This window comes from Macrotis lagotis, chromosome X, assembly GCF_037893015.1.
Source record: "Macrotis lagotis isolate mMagLag1 chromosome X, bilby.v1.9.chrom.fasta, whole genome shotgun sequence".
Classification (NCBI taxonomy): Eukaryota; Metazoa; Chordata; class Mammalia; order Peramelemorphia; family Peramelidae; genus Macrotis; species Macrotis lagotis.
This window is the reverse complement of record NC_133666.1, coordinates 175,673,759-175,690,843: the sequence shown is the minus strand read 5'-3', so window position 1 is coordinate 175,690,843 and position 17,085 is coordinate 175,673,759. Positions and strand designations below refer to the sequence as shown.

At 36.2% G+C, this 17,085-nt stretch overlaps 1 protein-coding gene across 5 annotated transcripts in view; it reads left to right on the top strand.

Annotated features, from left to right (window-relative positions):
• The first annotated feature begins 1,705 nt into the window (after positions 1-1,705).
• Positions 1,706-17,085, top strand: part of SLC35D2 (solute carrier family 35 member D2) — an 83,173-nt gene continuing 67,793 nt past the window's right edge. For 2 of the 5 annotated variants that reach the window (XM_074204495.1, XM_074204492.1), the window contains exon 1: positions 1,706-2,286. In XM_074204495.1, coding sequence (XP_074060596.1) covers positions 2,144-2,286 — 143 coding nt within the window. In that variant the 5' untranslated portion in view covers positions 1,706-2,143. The other 3 variants (XM_074204491.1, XM_074204494.1, XM_074204493.1) reach the window with 3 other exon arrangements.

Genomic DNA, 17,085 nt, shown 5'->3' with positions numbered 1-17,085 from the left:
GAACTAGTTTTTCCTTAATTTACCTGAGTAATTTCTTTCTCCTTTCTGTGTGTCATAGAGCTGTACCAATAACTGCCTGTTTTTTTAATAGAAAATAAATTTAGTAGCAATGGAGAACCAAAGTTTATGTATTATACAGAATATTACAACAAATAATATCCCCCAAACAATATCAACCACTTTTTCTAATTGGAAATATTCTTTCCTTGTGCTTAGATTAGATAATCTAGAGCTAGAGCTAGAAGTGATCATCTCATTTTAATGGTGAGAAAAGTCAGGTGATAAATGATATGCCACAGGACTTTTCCTACAGAGTTGTGCCCCTTTTGGTGAGAATACACTCAGCTGTGTTGCTAAAGAATAAATACCACCCCTCCCTCCCTCTTCCTTTTCTCCCCTTTTCCCTTTCTTCTTTCCTTCCTTCTCATTGCTCTAGCTTGGCTTTTGGAAAGAGGAAGGGAAATCTCTCCTGCCGCCCTAACAACAGTGGCAGCTTACTAGTATATTGAATATGTACTTTCCTAGCTAAGCCAGAGTCTTTGAATATCTTCTGATTTCAATGCTGAGAGTAAACTTCTAGATTACGTGGCTGAGTTTGGGAGATCTTGCGTACTTGAGAAGGGGCAGGCGCCCATAAGGAGATGCAGCTGCCCCTAGGGAGGTGCTTCCTGCAAATACATTGTTATTCCAAGGAGATCCTGACAGGATCAACCTGAACCTGCAAGACTAATAAAGCCCAAGCTATACCCTGACTGACCAGGAGATCTGGACCCACATTTAGGGTGTAGGTGATGTATTTCTTTAGCAGTCCTACAAAGTTGCCTTTACGTTTCTGGAAGAATATAATAGGTCAGATGGATTATTGCTTTGTCTTTTAAGTATTTCTTCTGAGAGTTTGAGTCTTTTGTATTTAAGGCTTTCTTTTGTGGTGAAGGAAATAAAAAGCTTTACCCAATACTTATTTTGAAAACTGAGTATGTTTTCTAGAGGGACCCCTTAATCTCTTTTTTAGTAAAAGAAAGATTTTATTTATTTTGAATATTACAATTTTCTCCCTAATCTTGCTTCCCTCCCCTCATCCCCAAAGAAGGCAGTCTGTTAGTCTTTACATTGTTTCCATGGTATACTTTGATCTAAGCTGAATGTGATGAGAGAGAAATCATATCCTCCTTAATCTCTTTTTGGAAGAACCTAGACATGAACCAAAGCTAAACTTTGTTTTAATTATTTTTTCTGTTTCCCTTAGAGACTTCCCTCCTTATGGAGGACGCTTTTCCCAGGAAGAATTCGGACTCAAAATGCTTTCAGAGCTGGACATCCGTCCCATCTTCCCTCCCTCCCCCTTTCCCAGCTACAGTTTACATTGTGAGATATAGAAGAGGACAGGATGCATCTTTTCAGTGGGTGCATTGAGATGATGTAACTTGCCCAGACTTATAATCCACCATAATATTTAATTACATTTATGTGCCTACAATTTGTTCAGCCATTGCCAAAGACTGAGTATTCACTCCGTTTCTAGATTTTTTGCGCTTTAAAAATAGACTCTACCACCCTTACGTTGGGGATGAGGGTGGGGTGGTGGTGGTGGTGGTGGTGGTGGTGGAGGTGGAGGTGGAGGTGGAGGAGAGGACGGGGTTCTGTCCTGAGAGGTGGAGCCCTTGTCCCTCGGCCCCGCCCTAAATCACCCCACTCACTCTACTCTGTAGGGCGACTGGGGATCCTGGATTGAAAGGTGGTAGAAGGTGGGGGTGGGGAGGAGTTGTTTGAAGGGAAAGAAATTCAACCTGGTAACTGAGAACGTAAGGCAATTAATTTCAGTCTTCTCAGCAGCAGGCAGGAATCTAGTGCTGCTGCGGCCGCTGCTGTTGTGGGCAGAGAGGGAGGGGAACTCCAGTCGTCCACACTCTGTCTCTTCCTGTTTTGCTCGTTACACCCCCTTTACGGATAGGAGGCGGAGACGGAACTGGAGCTTGGGTTGCACTCGCTCCCCGGCTCTGGGATTCCTGGCTGGGTGGGTTCTCCGCACCCTCCCGCTACCGCCTGGGGCATGTGGCCGGATCCTCAGAGCAAGCTTCGGCGGTGCTGCTCTGGGCTCTCGCGTCTCAGACCGGCTGGCAAGCGTTGGGGTCCATGAAGGAGGATGCCTCTCGCCTCCAAGGCGGAGGAGGGGGAGCCTATCTCCTCCGTGCACTCGCGGCTGGTCAAGCTCCTGTCCGCCCTCTTCTACGGGACCTGCTCTTTTTTCATCGTTCTGGTAAACAAGACCGTGCTGACCACTTACAGGTGAGGCGAGACTGGAAGCAGTGGGAGCATGCGGGCGTGAGCCCGTGTCCACGGCCCCGGGGCTTCAGGGGACCCAGGGGATGGGGATCGGCAGTCTCCTTTCCGGGGGACTTAACACAACCCCATCCTACTTCCCCTGTCTCTTTGGGACGCTCCAGAACCTTAGACTAAACTTTCGACCTTCTTACTCCTTCCTCTGGGGTTGTCATGGTAACCACGAGGGAAGCTGGCAGGTGTGCCAGGCGGGACAGTGGTGTAGTTAATCTTTGATGAATCTCCACAACTTTCCACCCACAAGAAATTGACTTGCCGCTGGCCCAGGAGATCCTTTCCCCCACTGGGGGGGGGGGGTTGATGCCATCTATAAGGCACCCTATTCGTGGAAGTGATGGGCTGGCTGTTAGCTAGATTTTTATTTTCAAGTTTTCTTTTTTTTTAACCACGTTTTGTTTGCACATCTGTCATTTCCTCTTAGCCTTCTCTACCCCTCAGTCCTACCCTCAATGAGAAAACAAACAAAACTAATACGAGTCTCAGCTACTGGGCAGAAATAGTCTGACTGTACACAACATCCAACATCTCCCAACTGGAACTTCCTATCCCAGGAAGGGAGGTGTATTTCATCATCAGTTCTCTCCGACCGAGATTGGGTCTTTTCAGAAACAGCTTTAATGTAGTTCAGTGGAGAGGGTGTGCTTTTGGCATCAAAGTAACTAAGTTCAAACTTTAGCTCCACCACTTATCTGACCTTGGGTAAGTTACTCAATCTCTTTATGATTCAGTTTCCTCCTCCATAAAATGAGGTAGTTAAACTAGATAGATGACTTTGAGATCCTTCCCAATTCTGAAAAGGTGATTTTCAAGGTTGTCTTTCAGTGTTTCCTTTTTTCATTGTTATAATTGTTGGGTATATTGTTCTGATTCGGCAGAACCATAACATTATACAAATCTTCCTATGTTCCATCAAATTATTTAGATAGTTTTTATCTTTTTTTTTCTGTTTGGAGGGTTGGGAAGGGGGTCCCAGTCACTGCCTAGAATGCATTTGGAATGTAGTAGGCACTAAAAATGATTGTTGAACAGTTTATCTATGCTTTCAACTTTGTGAGGAACCTTTTTTCTGGTGAGAGAATTCACTCTATTCCTGCAGTTCAGTACAGCAACTATTTTTACAATTTATAGTCTTGAATATAAACTTGGGGAATTGAGAAGTTAAGCTGCTTTTGCTTAGCACATAGCAAATAATTAATAATGCTTATTTCCCCTCACAATAATATTCAGTTACAGTTACGTACTATAGTTTATCTAGTCATTTCCCAGTGACTTGATACCGACTTACTAGGTTTTAAAAAATTCTCTTAGCTGGATTTTAGAATGAATGTGGGGGGTTGGGGGAGGGAGGTGGAGAAAAAAATGTAATACCAGGGAGCCAAAGAGGCTAATTGAAACCTTTGTTCACATTCTTTGGCTTAAAGTGATGTTGGATCCTTTCCCTATTATTCAAAATAGTTGAGGGGAAAGTCCTTGACATTTTAAAGTATTTGTTCAGTGTCTTTGTATGTTTGACTTTATGCTAGACACTTTATAGAATTATTCAGACTAGAATCTCTGTTTATCCTTAATAAAAAATGAAAAAATCCTTAACCATGCAAAAGAACTGAATGCTTAGTGAATGCAATCAATATCACTTGTCCCTTTATGAAGCAGGTGTGTCCTAAAAATTGTATGGAGAAAATTCATCCAGTTACATTTATATTTAAAATGTACTAATTGGACATTTCACAGGATTGCAATCACACATACTTTTGTACTTTGAATCCTCATTCATAACTTTTGTGTGATAATAAGTCATATTTTATTGATGTAGGGTATGTGGTTGATAGACTTGGAATCAGGAAAATCAGAGTTTAAATCCTTCCTCCCCCCCCATCTATATGACCACAGGAAGTCACTTAATCTCTCTAAGATGGTTTTCTCAATTTCAGCCTCTTTGAAATTTTAAAAAGGAAAAAAATAGCTGAAGCACTTGCCTCCATATAAATATGATCTCTAAAAGTGGATAGCTAGGGAAAATGGTATCAATGTACTTTTCTCATGTTACCAGCATATTCACTGAAATCTTGAGAAAGATAACCACATTGGCACATAAGTCTTTTTTTTTTTTGATTAGTGTGGTCCAAACAAATTTGCCAATCCTTGATTCTAGGATCAAAAGTTTTGGAGACATTTTTTCCTCAGTTTTCCTTCCCTATTGTGTTTCTGACTTATTCTGATATAATTAGCATCAGCATATTAAACCAAGTGGTTTCCTTCTCTTTCTCTAGTCACTAAAGAAGTCCAGTAAAACAGTGAACTAAAATTTCAGACAGGATCCCCTGAGGGGCATGGACAGTTTGAATTTCTGCCCCAAATTGGGTTCTATGAGGCACAGAATTAAAGAAACCAGGCTTCTTTTGGTTTATGATGTGAACATTTTTAATGAACCTTTTGTACTCCTATCACACATATACCATACAAAGTTTGAGAGCTGTCTTAGAATTATCTATAGTGAAATTGTCAACTTGAAGAAAAAAATACGTCTTTATTTCAATATAATATAATTCAATATAATTTCCTTTGCAATACTATGCATTTTTATGTCATGCATTCAAAAATATTATTTTGAGAAGGATTCTAATAGGCTTCATCACACTGGCAAAGGGATCCATGACCCCCCCAAAAGATTAAAAATTTCCAGTCTTTTTTTCTCTAAGTTAAACATAATTCCATATTAATCATGTTGTGAAAGAAGAATCAGAATAAAAGGAGAAAAAAAATTGCCAATTTAAGAAAAATAGTATTCTGTGATCTACATTCAGAAGTAATAGATTTTTTTTCCACTGGATAAGGATGGCATTTTCTATCACAAGTTTTAGAATCATCTTTGATCACTGTATTATTAACAACAGTGACATCTATCATAGTAGATCGTCACAATGTTGTTGTTAATGTGTACAAATTCCAAATTCTCTCCTTTCCTCCCTCCCCAGCGGTTCTCATTGAGGAGGTTGGCATTAGATACAAAGTTTCCAGTCTAAAAAGTTTTCAAAGGAACATCCCCTTGGCAAAGTAAGATAAACTGAAGTGTTGCATAGTGAAATAGTGTGAGTTTTTAATCTGAAATCCTCTAGGTAAAAAGTAGAGTATCAGATCCTATATTCGTGACTTTTAGGCAAGGGTCAGACTTCTAGACCCAAGTTTTCTTATTTGTAAAGACTGAACTAACTATATAGTCTTTATGATCCCTTCCAGTTCTGGCTTCTAGATTCCATGATCCTTCGTTGAAAGGTAACATGTGCCATGTATGCCTTTAGGAAGAATATAAGCTAATTTACCCTCAAGCCTGAATCTTAAGTAGCAAATTCATTGTAAAAAAAAAATCAATAAGTGAAATAACATGCATCCCTTTAAGAATTATTAGTAATTTTGTTCAGTCTCTGTGGAAGATGCTACAGTTGCAAATTAAAAACCAAAGAGTATCTTCCCTCAAGGAACTCACTTTGTATTATTTAGTGTATACTTAATTTGTGCATTCCCCATTTGTAATGAAACTTCTAGGTTTAGAAGGAGTAGGGGGATCAAGAAGGATCCTTATTTGTGCTTTGAAGAAAGTAAAGCTTGTTCCTTTGTGAAAATTTTCTATAGTCTCTGCTTATTTGGCCAAATAAATTGGCACTGTCTTATACACATTTTACTTCTTACAGTAGGTATTTCAAAGTTAATACCAATTATGTTCTGAAGGCAAAAAGGTGATCATGTGGTACACAGAATCATAAATTTTGATAAGGAAAAGTACCTTAGATATCTAAGCATGAAAGAATTCTAAGAGAGAAAGGAACAGGACCTTCTCTATAAAAGCTTACAAAAGGGCAAATGTGGAAAATTATCTTGGCATGTAATAGGAAAAAATTTTTAAATTAAATTAAAATAAATTAAAATAATAATAAAAACTAAATAATTTAAAAATTAAAATTAAATTGTAGAAATTAGCACTGTGCCTCAAGAAAGTAAGCTAATGGGGGGCAGCTAGGTGGCATAGTGGATAAAGCACCGACCCTGGAGTCAGGAGTACCTGGGTTCAAATCTGGTCTCAGACACTTAATAATTACCTAGCTGCGTGGCCTTGGGCAAGCCACTTAATCCCATTTGCCTTACCAAAAAAAAACCCCCCCCTAAAAACCTAAAAAAAAAAAAAGAAAGTAAGCTAATGGAAATAAAATTAGAATTTTCATGTAATAAATCAAAATATATAATATATTGATATATCATAATTGTATAACATGTTTAAGATATCTTAATCATAATTTGTCTTGTTTGAGAAGGTTGGGTTTCTTTTGGAACCACATTTTATTTTTGTTGAGCAATTGGTTATTATAAGTTATAAAGGAAAGCTTATTTAGAGAAATGTGATCCTCATCTTAGCTGCTTGAGAGATTTTAGTTTCCTATTGTGTTCAACAAAACTTTGTTATAGGATAGAATGACCTTTCTAAACTGTCTACCCTTGACAAGTATCATGGAAACCCAATCCAAGAGAAATATTTCTCTCCTTGTTCTCTTTATGGCATATTAGTAGAGATTAAGGTATAAGGTTATATGCAGTTTTTCTGTTTATTAGGTTTAGTTCATTTACTTTCAGATAGACAAAAAGGAGTTGAAAAGATGAGGCTCTGCTTTTACTATCAAGTTCTCTCAATTCCACCACACCATTGAAAGTTGTTCCCATGAAGATTGCTAGTGATTTATTGCTAAACCCAGTCCTCATCCATCTTAATCTTTGTGGAGTATTTGATGTTGTTAATAACCCAGTCCCTAATACTGGTAAGGTGAGAGGAAAAAAACAAAACAAAACTGGAGTTTTGGTTTACTAGAATACAAAATACAATGACCTCCATAGATGTAGCCCAAACTTCATTTTCTGGGTATTGAAATACTATTATGTAATTGTGAACAGTTCTAGATAATGATGGCAACAGCCTTGGGTGTCCCATGGCTACTAAGATTCATGACTGAGACAAGGAAAAGTAACTGACAATTGAATAACCCATTTCCACCAAGGAACTCTGGTTGAGACAAGAAAAAGTAACTGACAATTGAGTGAACCAGGAATTATAACAGTTCAAATAATCTCTTAGCCAGATTTTAATTCGATCAGGATCATAAAATTTTAAAGCCAGATAAAGAAATCTCTGACCATCTTGTCCTGGACACAATAGAACAAGAACACCCTCTAAAACATATTTTAAATAGTTGTTTCCTGGTCTCTGTTTAATCTATCAATGGGGAAACTTCTGCTCAGGGTACCCTTTTCCACTTTTGGATGAGACTAATTGATAGGAAGTTTTTCTCTATCCAAAGCAAAACACAAAACAACCAAAAATCCCTCTGTAATATCTTTCACTGTTCCTATTTCTATCCTTCTGGGTCAAGGAAAATGCATTCCTAAAATTTCTCTTTTGCATGACAACCTTCCAAAATTTGAAAAATAACCATCATCTTTCTTCAGTCTTTTTTAACTAGCTGAGATTTCTTATCTTTCCTTAAATTATAATCTTGGCATTGTTTCAAGTCACCTCCTCAATCTGTTCATTTTTTCCCAGACATTTTGGAGAAATAAGACTTTATTAAACATGTGTTAGGTGATCAATGTCTTCAGCATATCTCATATTTTTCCCCAAACCCCTCTTTTCTTTTCAACCTTTTATTACTATTGAGGGCACTACCATCTTCCTAGTTACTCATTTTTGCCTCAGTATCATTCTCAACTCATTATTCAAACTCATTTACATAGTCATTTTGTTGTTGTATCTTGTTATTTCTTCTTTTACATGTCCTCTTCATTCTACTTACTCAACCACAATCCTAATAAAGGCACTTATCTCCTCTTACTCAAGACTATTGTCTTCTGAGCCTCTTCTCTCTGATACATCCTCCACTTAGCTACCAAATAGTCCAAACTGTAGGACTGAACATTCCACTTTACTCATTATTCAGAAATCACTAGTGGAGTCCTGCTACCTCCAGGATCAAATATGAAATCTCTGAAAGCCCTTTGCTGACTTACCCCTTTCTGGTCTTACACTTAGCTCCCTCCCCTCTATACATGATGCAATTCACCAGCCTATTCACTGTTCTTCTCACAAGACAATTCATTACTGCAAAATTATTGTGTCAAAATAAGAACTTTTTTTAATTAGAAAAAAATATTCGCAGTGTTGAAGCAGGGGAAAGATAAGGAGGTGTAACCTCCTGATCCCTGGCCTTTGTACTCATGCACCTTACCTTTGTACTGGCTGTTTGCCTTGCTTGGTTTATTCAGACCCTTATGTCCTCCATTAGCTTCCTGGAATTACTACCTTACTCAGCTCAAACTCCAACTTCTACAGGAGGCTTTCCATGGTCCAACTAATGCCTTCTTTCTAAGATTATTTTGAAGCTAGTGAATGTGTGTGTGTGTGTGTGTGTGTGTGTGTGTGTGTGTGTGTTTGTGTGAATATGTGTTTTGTATGAAATAGTTATTTACACATCTCTCCTGTTAGAATGTGAGATGCTTAAGGAAGGAATTGTGGTTTTTTCTTTTCTTGTCTACTTTCTTGCCATTTAACACGGTTTCTGGCACATAGTGGATAATTAATAAATCTGATACTTTGACACCTTCTTTCATCATCATTGGATGTGACCAGTGATACTCTTCTTCAATAAGTTTCACTGGATGGATTTTCCTGCATGGCTGTTCATGTCATAGATGAGACTCCTAAGATCTAAGTCTTATTTTATATTTGTTTATGATTGACTAGACCATAAAATTTGAGTATACCAGCACTCTTCTAGGTCTTCTAGATAAATTTTTCTGCCTAATAAAAACATTATTTGAACATATTGAGAAGGAAGACTGATAAAGGATCTTTGGATCTGGAGGACTTGGATTCAAATTCTACTTGTGATTTTTTACTACATGTGTGACCTTGGGTAAGTTATTTAACTTCCTTGGGCCTCAAGTTCCTTTTCTCTAAAATAAAAATACAAATATTGTACTATCAACCGCACAGGGTAATTGGGAAAGAAATGTATGTGACTTATAGGAACACATTTTTTGGAGTAATTAGCTATTTAAAATGTCATTCCCTATTCTCTTTTCTTGCTACCCTTTCATTACTTTCCTTTTTCCATTTCCTCCTTCCCTGATTATTTTAGTTTTTTTCAGTGTTCCCCAGGTTGGTTAGTTTTCTGGTACTCAGAAGTTTTTGACCTTGGAGCAGGTTATAAAGAAGAATATTCTAGCAGTGATGGGGTTTTTTTTGGTTGTTTTTAACATTGAATTAGTTTACCAAAGTTTAGGGACTGTCCTTCCTAGAGTTTTCTTTAAAAAGGCCATTTCCCTTCTATAACAAAATAAAAAAGAGGGTAAAAAAAGACAGTTTAGCTCAATTAATGAATGCATTAACTGAAGCAACAGTAGTCCATATTCATCATTCCCTAACTATTTAAAGAAGCAAGGGAGGTCCATATTCTTATCTTTTCAGAATCAAGTTTTGATGTTTTAATCAAACAACATCCAGGGATTTTTGCTTTCTTTTTCCATTTATATTATTTTCATCATGTGTTTATTGTTTTCCTGGATCTACTTCACTTTGCATCAGTGTATATAAATTCTCTTATGCATTCCCCATGCGTTCTTTTAGTTTGTCTTTTCTTACCAGAAAAGAAGAAAATGAATTTTCATATCAGGCAGATGAAATCTTTGGTTGTTGTACTTAACCCAAACTCTGATATCATTTAGTGTTATCTTCACTGTTGTCTCTATTATGCATAATATTCTTTCTGCTTTTTCTTTAGGAGGGAGGGGAGGAGATTAATTTTTTTAATAATTAGAAGTTTTGAAACCTGGAATGAGCTGCCTCAAGTGGGGGGTGGGTTCTCTCTCTTTCTAGGTCTTCAGGAAGAGGCTAAATGATCACTTAGTGGGGATTCCTTTCCATTGGATTAAATGCTATTGCCTTCTAACTCTTAAATTCCGTGATTCTATGAACTATCCTCCCTCTAAGTCTATTGCTTCAAAATCCCTGAGCTTCCCTTTAAGTTTCTGTTTCCTAATTGAGAGAACTTTCAAATCTTAATTAATTTTTGGAGTAGAATGACTTATGGGTCTGTAGACATTAAAAACTTGAATGAGCTCTACCTATTTAACATTTATTTTATCATCAACAAATAAAACCTTTTTAAAATATGGACAGAGGGGCAGCTAGGTGGCGTAGTGGATAAAGCACTGGTCCTGGAGTCAGGAGTACCTGGGTTCAAATCTGGTCTCAGACACTTAATAATTACCTAGCTGTGTGGCCTTGGGCAAGGCACTTAACCCCATTTGCCTTGCAAAAACCTAAAAAAAAATATGGACAGAGATGATTGTATACGAAACTGGATTTCTGTTACAGTGTTTTAAAATATCTATATGTATTTAATTTTTAACAAAATAGTAACAAGGTTGCTTTATGTCATTTTCTGCTTTTTTCCTTCTATTCACTTTTTAAAAGTATGTGATATTTTAAACATTAAAAGTATATAATATTATACTGAAATTTGTAAAAAGTCATTTTTTCTCAAAAAAAGGAATTTAGCAGATATAAATTATCATGATTTGATATTTTGTAGTCAGGAATGAATAAATGAATAAATAAAGCATTTTTCTACTCTTAATTTATGCCAAGTCTGGGAAATTTGTGTACATTATCATGTACATTATATACATTGTTCATTCCACTCTATATCAGCACTGGTGATATAGTTGTAAGCAAGTAAGATAACCCCTGCTCTCAAGGAGCTTACATTCTAATAGTAGAAAATAGCACTTATAGGTGTGGAGGTGAATGTTTAGGACTGGGGAGTCAGAGAGCAGTGATTGTTATGATGGGGGCATTTGACTGACTTGTTCTTTCCCAAGAATAGTAGTGGTGATTTCATAACTTTCCTAGATGTGGAGATAGAAGGGACCAAATCAGGTTATAAGCCCTATAACATGGAGATAGCCTGGAAATAGGCCTGAGACCAGGGCAGGTTAATAAGGATAAATGCATACTAATGCATACTAATCAGAGCCTAGGGTGTCAGAATAAATGAGAGGAAAAACATGAATTGATGCTATTTTGGTGAGGATTTGTGTGTACTTATTTTCAAGAATATATATATTTGTTTATATATAAATATACATATATGTCCACATATACATAAATATAATACTTATGTTTTGTGTATGTATATATATAATATGTTTGTGTGTGTGCATGCATACGTGTACTGAGTCTATAATTTTATTGCTTTGGGAAAAGAATTCATACTGGTTTTGACATACTCTGTGGAGTAGATTCGGAGAGTTACCTAGTTAACCTAGGTCCTCAGTACTGAGAAATTACATGACTTTGTCAAGGTAAAACAGCTATTATCTGTCAGAAACAGTCAATCAATAAGCATTAATTTAGCCCTTACTGTAATGTGTCAGACATTGTGCTAGACTTTTGAAATATAGAGACAAAAATGAAACAGTCTTTTTCCTTAAGGAGATTATATTGTAGCTGGAGGAGACATGTTATAGATAGAAACAAAACAGATACTAGATAATGTGTGGGAGAACTCACTAGTGGCTGTGGGAATGGAAAAGTTTCAGGTATAAGATGATGCTTGAGTGAAGTCTCAAAAGAAATTAGGGATTTTAAGAGATGGAGGTAAAGAGAAGGTGTCAGGCATGGAGGACAATCATTCTCAAGGTACAGAGATAGAGACGAAATGCTTTATGAGGAACAGTAATATCAGTTGGACAGGATTGCATATATAAAAAGGGAGTAATGTACAATAAAGCTGAAAGTTTGAGACGCTTTTAGGACATCCAATTGGAAATGTTCAACAAAATTTTTGTGATTTGGAAGTGGAGATCAAGTGGGAGAGTAGGGCTAAATGTAAAGAACTGGGAATCATCAGCCTAGAGATAAAAATAACATTTATGTTATTCTCTAAGGTTAACAATGTGCTTATAAATATTATCTCATTTTATCCTCATATTCACCTTCAAAGATAAATTCTAATTTCTTCATTTTAGAGATAAGGAAATTGAGGCAAATGTCTAGTGTCTTGACCAAACTGTCTGAGACTGGATTTGAACTTGGATCTTCCTGATTCTAGATCTGATGCTTTATCCTTGATGAAGTCACCAAGAAAGATTACAGAGTGAGAAGAGAAGAGATTCTAGGATAAAGCTTTACAGATATACCAACACTTAATGGATAATAAGCAAATGAAACCAAGGAGTAGTCATGCAGGAAGGAGGAGAACTAAAAGAACAGTCACAAACACCTCCAGGGAGAGAAACAAAAGTAAGTGGGGAAAAGTGGCCAACAGTGTTAAATGCTGCAGAGAGATCAAGAAGTATGACTTGAGAAAGAACCAGATTTGGCAGTTGAGATCATTTGTAACTTTAGAGAAAGCCCTTTTCATTAAATAATGTCAGGTCTTGAACCGAGGTCTTTCTAACTCTGATGCCAGTTCTATTAAACAATTTTATCTTATGTGCATGCACGCACGCACACACACACACACACACACCACAAAGACACACAGTTTTTCCTCCTTTTATGTCCAAAGAATTATCGATATAACTTTGCTGTTCAAAAATCTGTATCATGGAAATAAATCAGACCCCCCCTTTTTTTTTAAAGTGATTTAAGAGAATTATGTAGGGAAAGATACAGGGACTGGGCTTTTAATTTCATTGGAACAGAGAAATCCTTGATGAGAAACTACCAACACAGGTCTACACCTTCCCTGAATTTATAATGCCAGAATGTTGCCTAGAAAAGTGGGCATTTAAATGATTTGTCCAGAGCCATACAAAGTGTGCAAAGACATAATAGGAACATGATAAGTATATTAAAATTTTATCTTTTATAATGTAATTTTATTTTTAAAATTAAATTGATTTTCTCTTCCTTCACAATTAGACAAAAAATTCCTAACACTAAATATTCAAAATCAAGCAAGAAAAATCCCAAATTAGTCATGATCAAAGAGCATATATCACTTTCTGCACCTCAGCTCCATCAATTTTTCCCTCAGAATGTAATTAACATGCTCCATTATCCATCCTTTATATTCATGATCGGTCAGTTTGTTTTTCAGTGTTCTTAAATCTTTTAAAACAATTTTTAAAGCAATCTTGTCATTTGTGTACATTGTCATGTTCATTGTTCCTCTGGTTTTGTTCATTCCACTCTGAATCAGTTCACATAAATCCTTTTACGGTGTTCTGAAACCATTCCTTTCATCATCTTCTGGCTCTGCTCTTCTTGACCCCTGTCTTTTGCATGTTTCAGGGTATCATCATTTGATTCCTTAGGTAGGAAACTTGCTTGTTTATTTTTGAATCTTCTTCCAAGATATTTCCTTCAACTTGCACAATACTCATATGAACTATCTTAGAATGTCTTTTCTCTCAGCTGTGACTCTTTTTTTGATTTGTAGTCTACCAGAATTGACTCTTCTTGGCTTGGATATACAGGATAGGTTTGGATACGCATCTCTTCACTAAGTACATAAATGCTATAATCCAAGAGGACATAAAATGGAGACCAAGATAACTGTCTTTACTATTGAGTTCTTAAATGTAGAACTCCCCCCCTCCAAAAAAAAGAACTTTGATTACTAAATCTTATCATTCTGATCAGTATAGACAGCTTAGTTTATTTAGATTATTTTCAACTTAGATAAGTAGGGAAATAAGAAAACAGCATCTAGTTATCCTTGATGAATTCAAGATATTGGATACCGATGAATCATGTTTAAAAATTACTTTAAAACAATAGTTTTATTGTAAATGTTAGGATATTATTATGTATATCTAGAGCTGATTTAGCAATTTGGCAAGTTCTAGGGAAAGATATATGAACTCTACTAGTCTTAAACTATTTTAAAGATTTTAGTTGTAGTCATCCATCTTAGGAAGATGATGGAAGGCAAGAAAGTAAAGAGGAAGGCAAATATTGTCCCAGTTTGTAGAAAATTAAGAGAATAGAATTTTCAAACTATAAGATTGTGATTCCAGACAAAATTCTAGAATGTACAATTAAGGCAAAATTGAGGAAACATGTAAGAAAAAAGTGATCACAATGTCTTTATTAAACCAAATAAGCTTAAGCTCATATCATTTTTATATTGTTATCAGAGTGGTAGATCAAGGAAATACAAATCAAGTGGAGCTAGATCTTAGAGCATTTGAAAAAAATTCATGCTTTTTTTTCCTAAATTTTATTTTTTTCCAACTTATAAGCATTTTTTCTTTCTTACTGCTCTACCTCTACCTCTATCTTTTCCAAAGTCTTCATGATTCAGTGGCAAGACAGAGTCAAGACACATGATGATGCAGGGTTCTAGATGCAGATGCTCTTGGTGTCTTCGATGTCTAACCAAGTCTAAGCACTACACAATGCCTGCTTTATCTGCCTTCATGGCCATTGGAATGAAGTATTTTCATTTGACCATTTCATCAGTGGAAGACTTCACATATTTGGGTAGATACCCTTCTTCTCACAACTCACTGATGATTTGAGACTCCCTCAGTTATCCTTCACCTGACTGCCTGTTGAAATGTTTTACTGGGTGTGACCTCTGTCTGCTAACAGCTTCTTGGAGCCACCAGGGAGAGTTAGGTGGCTCAGATGAACATCAAAGGTGGAAAGCAGCCCTGAAAAGGGGTTCAGCAGTCTTCATACCAGAGGCACTAGAATTCCTTGAACATATTCTATAACCCATGAAAGCTTTGGAGAATATAAGATCCCTACTGTGCTTATTTTTTGTTGGCTATTAAAAAGCGAAGCAAAATGCTTTTTAAGGTTCTCCTCCAACATGTGGTTTCCCATGGAAAAAAAAATATATATGTATGTATATATGTATGTATGTATGTATCATTTTAAATACCTGGAAAGATTTAATGAGAGTTATATTTGATCCTCTGACTATTAATATCAAACAAGGCATAATCCAGAGAGATATATGCTGATTATTTAGGAAATTTAATGCAGAGTCCAAGTTAAATAAGGATATTTTATAGATGGTGACATCCTTCAGATGCCTATATTTGTAGATGATATCATGCTGATTGTATCAAACCCCCTAGAACATTTCAAATCTTAAATGAAATCCCTGATCATTCAAGGGAGTTTTGTTTAACTAACCACACAGGAATGAAGATTATTAGCTGAAGAATGACTGTTTAGGATTATGATATACAGTTGGATGTACAACCTAACCTACAAAGATCACCCATCGGCACACATATCATGGACAGAAACTGGAGATGGACAATAAGATGAGCTCAGAATTGACCAAGAGGAAGATTATATAGACTAGACTGAGGGAAATTAGTGATCTCAATCTTATCTTTGAAATAAAATTTCATTTTTAAAATTTCAGTGTTATTCTGATCATGTTATATGCCTGATTCATGGAATGGTATAGTTTCCAAAGAATTAACAGCAAATCACAAGTAAGATATTGCTCAGAAGGAATGATGTAAAAAATGTAAAGGAAAGGCATGACCAGGAAATAAAAAAACTTAATGAGAATTAGTGACAGTGAACCAACAACTTGCATACTCTTGGCATTCTCAAAATGTGAAGGAAAAAGTATAGGAAAGCTTTTAGCATATTGAATAGATCTACTGTGACTAATTTATGAGAGGACATGGATAAGAGTTGTACAAATTGGACATGTATGACTTACCTCAAAGGCTATATCACTGAATGAATGAATACTTAAACAGTCATTAAACTCTTATTATGTGCCAGACACTGTGATCATTGGAGGAATACTCAACTTAGTGGGGTCACAGTTACCTATGGGTATTATTGACTTTATTAAATATATGAAAATATTACTTTTGTAGATCATTCAAAGTTGAGAGGAGTAACTAATGTATTGGATGACAGATTCAGGAACACAAAAGATTCTAATAGGCTAGAATGTTGGTCCAGATTTAACAGAATAAAAATAAGACTTTTAAGTGATGTTTTATACTTGTGTTTTAAAAATCTCAACTTCATTTTTATTTTTTATTTTTTAAAGAAGATTTAGGAGTTTTGATAAACTGAAAATTCAATATTAAGTAAATAATGTGGTATTGAGCTTGCATTAAGAAAGGCATTTTATCTAACACTGGGAATTATCAGACCACATTCATAGTGATATATGCATATATATGTGTATATATATATATACATATATATATATATACATATATATATATATATGTATATATATATATATGTATTTGTGTTTTAGCTTTTGCAAGGCAATGGGGTTAAGTGGCTTGCCAAGGCCACACAGCTTGGTAATTATTAAGTGTTTGAGGCCAGATTTGAACTCAAGTACTCCTGACTCCAGGGCCGGTTCTCTGTCCACTGAGCCACCTAGAGGCTCCCCGCCCCCCCCCACTCCCCGCAGTGATGTATTTAATGAGGCAGCTAGATAGAGAAGTGGATAGCATCCTAGACCTAGTTAGAGTCAGGAAGACCTGAGTTAAAATCTAACCTCATATTAGCTGTGTGACCCTGGCTAAATCTTTGGACTACTCTCTCTCAGTTTCCTCTTCTGCAAAATGAGAATGAAATTAGCACCTATCTCCCAAAATTGTTGGGAGAATTAAATGAGTTAATATTCACAGTGTTTTGCAAACTTTAGAGCCTTATGTAAATGTTAACTATTTTATTGCTATTTATTGTTA